General features: G+C 36.7%; 1 protein-coding gene and 1 pseudogene across 1 annotated transcript in view; one reads left to right on the plus strand and one right to left on the minus strand.

The window, feature by feature from the left end:
• The window catches only part of LOC107653781 (cryptic protein-like), a 7,413-nt gene extending 6,781 nt beyond the window's left edge, over nt 1-632 (minus strand). The window contains exons 1-3 of the mRNA XM_016440605.1: nt 404-632; nt 267-316; nt 22-177 (exon numbers count right to left, since the gene is read on the minus strand). Of these exons, the coding sequence (XP_016296091.1) occupies nt 22-177; nt 267-316; nt 404-420 (223 nt within the window). The 5' untranslated portion in view covers nt 421-632. The remainder of the gene's footprint in view (nt 1-21; nt 178-266; nt 317-403) is intronic.
• A 6,299-nt stretch (nt 633-6,931) lies between these two features.
• LOC107653780 (uncharacterized) overlaps nt 6,932-10,850 on the plus strand; it is a 7,056-nt pseudogene continuing 3,137 nt past the window's right edge.

Raw genomic sequence — 10,850 nt, forward strand, 5'->3', positions numbered from 1 at the left:
GTTTGGTAATGATGATCTCACCTCCGGTCAGTCCTATGAACGGTAACACGGCCTCGGCGTTGTGGTGTTGACGTTGCGGCGTTTGCGTGTTCATTTCGTTGAACTTATTCAAGAATTCCGCGTGTTGTTTTGGCTTTCCAGAAACTCCAGCTTTCCCACATTCTGCTCCTTCACAGCCTGAGAGAAACACACGAATCCATGTTAGAAAGAAGCTATGAAACCCCAACGACGTCTGGATATCAACAACGTAAAAACCCGACTTTTACCTGATTCAGACGAAACCGCCTGACACACCACCACAGCAGACAGCAAGAACCTGCAGGTAAGAATAGCAAGCGTGAGGCTTGAGGAGAAAGACGAATGATTCGATTATTCCAAAATGAATCATGAATCATTTGCTCACCTGTACAGGTGATTCATAATTCCGTGCGCTTGCAAAACACCCAGAGCTGCTCAACACGGATCCAACAGCATCAAAACATCCCCAGTGTCACCATCACACACCAAATGAGCAGAACACCCTCTCTCTGTCCCTCTCCGGGGTCTGTTATTTATCTTCAGGGCTCCAGACGCCTTCGTGACGCGCCATTAACACCTGTAAACCCCTCCCATAGTCATACATGAGATCATACGCGCACTCGTTAATGCAAATCAGCGTCCATTCATATTAGTTCCGTCAGTCAACCCGGTTTGAAACGAATCGATTCTCTTCAGTATCACAGAAGCGACTAGAGGCTCAATCTGCGAGCGATCTGCGTCAAAGCGCTCTGTAATGCGGGATTGTACCAATAGGCTATCTTTGTTTCCCAAGTGAAACACATCTAGATTATAGACTTTAGTCAGAGTAGCGCTATATTTAATTTGTGTGATTAATGAAATCGAGGCTGTGAGGGACAGAAGTGCAGTGCATTTAATGGATTGTTTGTGTAACACCGATTGTTTAGCACAGATTGTTTAACCTTAAGTAGACAAAAACTCCATAAAAAGCTCTGAAAGTTGCAAAAATCAAATGATCCGGGACCGTTATACAGTGCGTGCAAGTCTATCCCTCACAGCCCTGTTAAAATCAATATAGCGTTTCCCATTATGGCAAAATATATTTTTTCAAATATATTTAAAAAAATCTATTTAAAATAGACAAAAAGTTTGTATTTGCTCAAATGTTTTAAAATATATTTATGTATATGTTAAAAAAATAAAACTGTTCTAAGTTGTAAATAAATATGTTATAGTTTTTATTTTTTAAATACTATTTCAAATAATTAAAATATCAGTCATTTTTAGTCAACATTTCATGTATAATTCAATGTGTTACTTGCTGTTTCTTTTTTTATGTATATATATATATATATATATAAAAGGATTTAAAATGCATTTTACTCTTCATATTTCATTCCAAGAAAATATATGCAACTTTTGATGAAAAACTTTACTTGTTGTCTATAACATTTGTACACACACACACACACACACACACACACACACACACACACACACACACACATACTTGTATTTGTGGTTTACGGGGACTCTCCATAGGCGTAATGGTTTTTATACTGTACAAACTGTATTTTCTATTGCCCTACACCAACCCTACCCCTAAACCTACCCCTCACAGGAAACTGCTGCCAGTTTTTGAATTTCATAAAACACCGTTTTGTATGTTTTTTAAGCCTTTTGTTTTACAGGGACACAGGAAGTGTCCTCATAAACCATGTTTACGTTGTAGTACCCATGTCATTATACACATTTGTGTCCTCATAAACCATATATACCTGCACACACACACACACACACACATATATATCTTTGGTATGCAGTTTGAAACTAAATATATTTTCTGTTAAAAATATTTCATTGAGCTTCATTTGTTTACAACATACATTTAGCTGATATTTAAAATATATTTTGGCCAAAAAAAAACAAAAAAAAAAACCACAAAGCAGACTACTCATTATTTATTCAGACTGTTTTCCACACATTCAGATAAGAGTTATCTAGGGCGGGCTTCTTGTTTTTTGTCTAGATTCCACCTCAGTTCACCTCAGTTTAAGACCATGAGAAATATAAATTAAGTCAGACTTTTCACATTTCTATTAACTCATATATTGATTGATTTATTCCTGAGTGCCTCTTTTTCATTCAGTGCAAATTTACATTATTCATCATACTTGGACAATCCAGCTGCTTTTGCCTAAAGTGTACCCTTTCATTGCACTTTTTTGTTGTTGTTTATATTGCGTTTATTTGTGTGCTCATGTATGGGTTTTATTGTCTAGATGTAGTAAAGAGCATATCTTATCTCTTAATTTGAAAACCAGATATAAATATCAGATTATCATTGAAGTAGTTTGGTATTTGCTGTTGTTGAGGCACAATCTGACCTGTGCTTCCAGAATAATTCTCGATTGCTATGGTGTCTTATTTGTTTATAACCTTTATGCATGAAAATCAACTGAATTCTCTGGTGATTTTGTTCCCACAGGCTGACATTTCCAAAGGAACGGCAGCAGGCATATATAACCACCGAACACCTAAAGTAATTAGAGTAAGTTTTCTTTTGAGGAATTTTTGGTGTTTGATGCGGTTCGCTTCTTTAAAGAGGAGCGTAAAGCACAAGCATCCTGCTCTATTTCTGTCCATATGCTTGGTTTCTAATGAGCTGATTCCTCTCAGAGCCTGTGAGGTGAAGAACTTTCAAACATTTTAGTTTGCTGTTCTTTCATTTCAACTACTCAGCTGTCAAATGCACTTCAGTATATGTTCCCTGGTTTCTCTTTACACAAACTCTCTCTTCCTAAACCTCAAATCCATTTAAAAAATGGTCTTTAAACAGAACAAGCATAATATTATCTAAATGCAAGCTTTAGTGATGGGCCTGTGCTGTTTTACATTTCACATTTAATGTATGTCTGTCTTTTGCACAATGAGAAAAAACAAACAAACAGTTAATTTAGTCTGGTGGGAAAAATCATCCTTTTTAAAAAGAAATTACATGCAAATTACATGGCTCAGAGTTGATGCATTTTTCATTTCCAAGCACAATGCATCACCGCTTGGAGAGCTTTTCTTTAGTGCCATTAATGCTTTTCGCCATTCATGCCAACATTTCCTCTAATTGTCGCTGGGAATTGTTTCTCAACAGAACAGCCGCTCTGTACATCTAGAGGAATGATCTTTAACACAGACGTCGACCAGTTGCTAAATAAAGTTGCTGGAGCGTGTGACGCAGGCCAAACCTGAAAGGCTAAAGGTCAGACTGAATGCTTTCCATGTTGTGCTTGACATTATAGATGCTGCTATATTGCATGACAGGCACCTTTGACCCCTGAGCAAGAGACCCATGACCTTTTTACGAAATCAAGCATTTATGGAAAAGATTCGTGTATTTGCTAGTTGTGTTTGCGAAGTCATGCATCATTATCAGTGTTGTTACTGTTAACTAGAACTAAAACTATTAAAAATATTTTTTTAGTAATTGAAATAACGCTGGAATAAAATAAAATGCTTAAAAACCTAAACGAAAATTAGAAATGTTGCCTTGGCAATTGAAATAAATATGCAATAAATATGTATGAAATATAAAAATAAATAAAAGCTAAAGAGAAATATTTAAAACAAAAAAAAAAATGACAAAAGCACACCACTATCAGTGTTGTTATTGTTAACTAAAATTAAGACTATTAACAATTGTTTTTAGTAATTGAAATAAAGCTGGAAAAATTATAAACATTAGATGAAAAAAATAGAAATGTCGTCCCTGGAAAATACTGAAATAAATATGTTTAAGCTGTACCAAATTACTAAAATGACTAAAATGGAAAAAAATACATTAAAGCTAAGTAGAAATATTAAAATAACAAAAAACTAATAAAAATGACAAAAGCACTTCTCAAAATTGCTCAAACCTAAACTAAAATTAAAATGAAAACTGAAAATATAAAAATAAAAGCTAATTCAAAATGTGAATAAATATAGTATATACATAATACTAAAATAACACATATTATTGTTAATTTTTAGTGTTAATGATTGAAAATACATAAACATACATGCACACATACATAAACATAACAAATACATTATCACAGATGATAAAACAAATCTAAAAGAGTTCAACTGAATCCATATCTACTCAGAACACCCTAGAAACAGCTTAGTAACCGCATATCAATGCCGTCAACCGCCAAACACTCTAGCATAGCAGCAAGTTATAAACAAGAAATCACCACAAAATCTAGTTTATTTATTTCATATGCAATTTCATTTGGATTTCATTTGCTTGATTTAATGCAAAGCAGAGTTCATAAATGCATGCATTTTGTGTTTGCTAATGAGGTTTAATTAGATAATTAATTCACATAAAGAAGGATTAAGTCATGCGTACTAATGAGCAGCGAGTGAGCAGCCGAGGTCACGAATCTCTGCGCTGCGCTGCTGTCTTCAGGTCGACTGCGGAGCTGCGCTTTTGTTACAGACACACAAGGAGTCAAAAGGTGATTTATTCTTTCTGCTCACAGGTGCATTTCTGTCTGGTACGGCGGACAGCCTGTCATGTTGCTGCCAGGAGAATATGTGAGGTAATTAGAGTAGCTGAGGTGGGCAGTGAGACGCCCATTTGAGGGGACAAATCCAGATTAAATGTGCCAGCTTGTACTATTCACATTTATTTGAAATTAGACGACTATTCAAATGCAATTGCTAGGAAATTGTAAGTGATGTTTGCCCGTGCACAACACGATGGTTCCTCCTTTATTATCTATTTGTGGGATTTTTCCACCTGTTTTATGGTCCGGCAGGTGAAAATATTGAGACATTTTTTTTTATTAGTACACTGAAATAATTTCAAGCAGAAGTAGCAACCACCCAGAACACCCTTGCAACCACCTAGCAATTATCCAGAGTAGTCTAGCAACCACATAGCAACCATCCAGAGTAGTCTAGCAACCACCCAGAACACTCTAGCAACTGCCCAGGACACAATTATATAGTGATGCCCTAGCAACCACCCATAACACCCTAGCAACCACCCAGAACACTTTAGCAACTGGCCAGGACACAGTTGTATAGCAATGCCATAGAAACCACCCATAACACCCTAGCAACCATCCAGAGTAGTCTAGCAACACCCTAGCAACCATCCAGAACACCCTAGCATCCACCCAGAACACTCTAGAAACTGCCAGGACACAACTGTATAGTAATGCCCTAGCAACCACCCATAACACACTGGCAACCGACTAGCAACTACCCAGAACACTCTAGCAACTGCATAGCAATGTCCTAGCAACAACCCAGAACACCATAGCAACCACCTTGCAACCACATAGCAACTGCTTGGCAACCACCCAGAACATTCTAGCAACTGCCCAGAACACAATTGTTTAGCAATGCCCTAGCAACCACCCATAACCGCCTAGCAACCATCCAGAGTAGTCTAGCAACACCCTAGCAACAATCCAGAAGACCCTAGCAGCTGCCCAGAACACTCTAGCTACTGCCCAGGATGCAGTTGTATAGCAATGCCATATCAACTGCCCACGACATTTTAGCAACTGCCCAGGACACAATTGTATAGCGATGCCCTAGCAACCATCCATAACACCCTAGCAACCACCCAGAACACTTTAGCAACTGGCCAGGACACAATTGTATAGTGATGCCCTAGAAACCACCCATAACACCCTAACAACCATCCAGAACACCCTAGCATCCACCCAGAACACTCTAGAAACTGCCCAGGACACAACTGTATAGCAATGCCCTAGCAACCACCCATAACACACTGGCAACCGACTAGCAGCTACCCAGAACACTCTAGCAACTGCATAGCAATGTCCTAGCAACAACCCAGAACACCATAGCAACCACCTAGCAACTGCTTGACAACCACCCAGAACATTCTAGCAACTGCCCAGAACACAACTGCATAGCAATGCCCTAGCAACCACCCATAACCGCCTAGCAACCATCCAGAGTAGTCTAGCAACACCCTAGCAATCATACAGAAGACCCTAGCAGCCGCCCAGAACACTCTAGCTACTGCCCAGGATGCAATTGTATAGCAATGCCATATCAACCACCCATAACACCCTAGCAACCACCTATAACACCCTGGCAACTGCCCAGGACATAATTGTATAGCAATGCCATATCAACCACCTATAACACCCTGGCAACTGCCCAGGACATAATTGTATAGCAATGCCATATCAACCACCTATAACACCCTGGCAACTGCCCAGGACATAATTGTATAGCAATGCCATATCAACCACCTATAACACCCTGGCAACTGCCCAGGACATAATTGTATAGCAATGCCCTAGCAACCACCCATAACACCCTAGCAACCACCCAGAACACTCTAGCAGCTGCCCAGGCCTCTTTTTTTTTTGCCAGTCAGAAGTGTTTTCCAGATGCAGGGCTGTGTAATCTTTTTTTTTTAATTATTATTATTTGTAAAGTAATTTTTCTGCTGTGTAAAGCACATCTCTCCTCAACACGACTTGTGATTTGAGAAATCAGATCACTGAAGTACCCATTTGATCCTCATTTTACTGCTTGTAGCGCCTATTAGATTTCCACCAGAGCAAAGTGAATGAATGGATTAAAGTTGTCTTCAAACACAAGCGGCAGTAAACTCAAACCACATAAATAATATAAGACCAAAATGTCAATGGCCATTAAGTCCATGCAACTTCATCATCATATCACATGGGACTTAATCCCCAGCCAAAGCATATTCCATAAAAGCTGATTGCTTCGTGACGAGGAAATGAGACACAGGTGCTTTCATTCTGCTGCGGCTGCTCTAGTGTGCAGCTCTCAGGGTGAAGTGCGTGTAATAGAGTGATCTCGCTGACTCATATGAGCCCTCTGCTGGCTCATAATTAATTTACATATCTTTGTGTTTCATTCCCATAATTAACAAGCCTCTGGATAACACCAGTGCAGGCCCATTAGGTGTTTCAGCATGTTTACAGGGAAGTTTTAATGGCATCTGTGGAGGTTAGAAGTGCAATTATGTTTACTTGACTTTGGTTTATTCGTTTGTAAATATGGCAACATTTGATAAATACTGGTTCCCATTTAATGCCTTCCATAGACGAACTGAAATGAACTTCCTGATCGTGCATTAAAGGGATAATATGGAAGCCTGTTTCTGCCACAGGATAAAAAAGGTAATTGTGACTTTTATTTAACTTTTTTTTTAAAGTTGAAATTCTGAGGAAAAAAGTCAGGATTGCGAGATATAAACTCAGAATTGAGAGAAAAAGTCTATATTGCACAATTCTGAGTTTATGTCTTCTGCCTTTTTTTTCTCAGAATTTCAAGTTTTTAACTTGCAATTCTGACATTTTGTTCTTGCAATTCTGAAAAAAGTCAGAATTGTTGAGAAATAAAGTCTGAATTGTGAGATTAAAAATTGCAATTATTGCTTTTATTGTTTTTTTTTGTTGTCCTTTTTGGAGCTTGACAGACATGGTCGCAATGAACTGTCATTGTATGCAAAAAACAAGTTCTGAATGACATGCATTTAGATTTTTAGGTGAACTTTCCCTTAAACATTGTTCCAAAACACTTAACATGCTTACCTTTGGTTTGCTGTAATTAAATATTTTCAATAGGATACATTTGACAATGATTTATCGATTGAATATCCATGTCATTCTTGGCAGTGACAGCGAGTGTAAGTTTGGGCTTCTTATGGAGAACATTTGACAGAGCTGATTATTGTGATTTCTGTTCTGAAAACTGACACGGTAATGACAGCTGAATCATTATCAGCCATGCAAAGGTTGATGCTTTGTCTCCTAATGAGCTGTCTGCCTTCTGAATGGCACCACACAATTTCTTCACTCCGTTTGAAAGGTTAAGAGTTTTTATACGAGCAGCATTGAGATTAAAGAGCAAAACAATATTGGTGCAAACTTGGTGACAATTGAAGTCAAATGTTTATTTGTTGCATGCACAGGAACAGCACAATGAAATCAGTTATATAAACATTTGATTATATGCATGCAGCGTCCCCTAAAGCAACAGTTCATCCAAAAATGAAAATCTGCTGAAAATGTCCTCACTCTCAGGCCATTCAAGATTAGGATGAGTTTGTTTCTTCAACAGGTTTGTAGAAATGTAGCACTGCATCAGTGTCTCAGCAATGGATGCTCTGCAGTGAATGGGTGCCGTCAGAATGAGAGTCCAAACAGCTGATAAAAACATCACAATAATCCACAAGTAACCCACACCACTCCAATCCATCAGTTAATGTCTTGAGAAGACAAAAGCTGCATGTTTGTAAGAAACAAATCCATTGTTAAGATGTTTTTAACTTCAAATTGTTGCTTAGAGCTAAAATATGAGTCATATGGTCTGAATCAGGAGAGAAATCTGTACAGATTTCTTTTCACTGAAGGAAGCATATGGATTATGGACTCTAGTCAGAAGCAAAGGTTTGAAGTTAAAATCTTCTTAATGATGGATTTGTTTCTTACAACCACGCAGCATTTGGCTTCATAAGTCATTAACTGATGGACTGGAGTGGTGTGGATTACTTGTGGATTATTGTGATGTTTTTATCAGCTGTTTGGACTCTCATTCTGACGGCACCCATTCACTGCAGAGCATCCATTGCTGAGCAAGTGATGCAATGCTACATTTCTCCAAATCTGATGAAGAAACAAACTCATCATTTTCATTTTTGGGTGAACTGTTCCATTAAAGTAATTACTTGTTTGTGGATATTTATACTCACAACTGTACGCCTAGTCCTCTCCATATACTGATTGTACATTTATAACATACTTTAACCTGTAACCGTTGCAAACATCATGCTCTAGTGGCACGGTGGCTATATTGAGCGCAACACTGTAAAACACTGTACTTGATCCTACCATCCAAATTAAAAGGAATCAAATAAAACCCACTTTTAATTATCAACTGTGTCATGTACTACCTAAATGCAGTGTATTAATTATCAGCTCCATCATCAGCGCTCGTCATGATAAAACTCATTTTCATTCTGAAATCTGACACCACTTTAATCATTATCTACAAGGGTGACAAAACAACATCCTTGTAGTCACAGCTTTATTGTAACCTAGTCTAGTACATTACGCGGTGACATACAAAAGAATAGTTTTAAATGAATGCAAATAATCATTTCTGTCAATTCTAATGAGTTACAGAGGCACGTGGCAACTGGTGGGGTTAAAAATAACCAGGTCAAGAGCCCTGGTTACACAGGCCAGTTTAGTTACAGTTGACATTTATAAGAGCTGCTTCTGATTCCAGATGGTTATTTTGACAGAGAACAGCCAGACGGGTGTGCAAGCTTTTTTTTTTTTTATTAATAATTTATGCACAGGAATACAGTTTTGTTATGTTGACAGGACAGCAGTATTGGATGCAGTGCACTCATGAAATTACAATTAATATAGCTAGGAATAAACACAATTTTATTGCTTTTAAATATAGCATGAAAGTACAAATCAGTAATGCTAGTTTAGAATTAATCACGGAAGCAATTTCATGTGGTATTGTTTTTGCCTGATAAGTGATGATTCCCTGCTGAATGCATTATATGATGTGCACATGTTACAAATAGCATTTTTTGTCTGTCATTTGTTTTGTTCTGTGTTTATATTTAATTGCCTGTCCTGGTTAAATGAAAAAGCTTAATCAAATGCATGCTCCTCAATGAGCTATTGTAAACAAATGCATATTTTATGGTTAGTTTATGCAAAGGAACATTGCAATCTTGTTAAATCCAATCCCCTTCATCCACTGACATCCTCATCTCCGCTTACAGCAGGAATCGCTACAATAATGGAAAAAAAAAACGCAGAGGTGTTAGTATGTGGCGCTTCAATTATGAAGGATGTCTGGGAAATCAGACTGAGGGAGTATCGACAGAAATGGCAGCTGGAAGAGGAGAGGATACGGAAGAGTGCTCTGGAAAGGTGAGGACCTGCTGAACCTCTCATTTTCTTGCATTTGTCAATCAGAAAAACTCTTTATAATGGCCAACTCGGTATTTACAATAAAACTTTGTGGCTCAAAAAATGTCCTTAAATTAAATTATAAAAAAGAAAAAATGTATTTGAGGCATTTTCAGTTCGCTAAAAGCAGCCCTGTAAGGCAAAAAATTTTTTTTTTAAATAAAAATTATAAAAAAAATGAATACAATTGTATAAAAATGTTATAAAAAAAATATACATTTTATTTAAAATATATGTTAAATTATATAAATAAATGGCCCAAAGATATATTTGCTAAAAATTATGTAAATAGATTTTCTACCAAAATATTTTTGGCGATTTTTTTATATATTTTTGAAAATATAAATGTATATATTTAAAGCATTTAAAAATAGATTTGCCCTATATATTTAAATCCCAGAAAATACATTCTCATATATGAAGAAAAACTTTATTTGTTGTCTAACACATGTGAACATATAATACATTTTTTAAAAATAAGCATTAAAAAAAAAAAAAAAACTATGCTACTGTAAGATTAGAAATTCTTATATTTTCTTGCCCCTGAAATACATTTAAAATACATTTTGATGTGTGAAGGTTGAAACTAAATATATTTTCTATTTCAAAAATATATTTAATTGAGCTTCACTGTTTACAACATAAATTTAGCATTTATTTAAAATAGATTTTGGCCACATAAAATATAGGGGGTTTGTTGATGGTTAACCAATTTGTTGATGTAAATATTTGTAACAAATTCCATTCCATATAATTTTGTAATATTTATGAATATGCTATTGCTGTACTTCTGTCAGGACCACTATCGTCAAAGATGATTGACAATTAGCATACAGTTTGGATTAG

The sequence above is a fragment of the Sinocyclocheilus anshuiensis genome, unplaced genomic scaffold (genome assembly GCF_001515605.1).
Source record: "Sinocyclocheilus anshuiensis isolate Anshui unplaced genomic scaffold, SAMN03320099.WGS_v1.1 scaffold443, whole genome shotgun sequence".
Lineage (NCBI taxonomy): Eukaryota > Metazoa > Chordata > Actinopteri > Cypriniformes > Cyprinidae > Sinocyclocheilus > Sinocyclocheilus anshuiensis.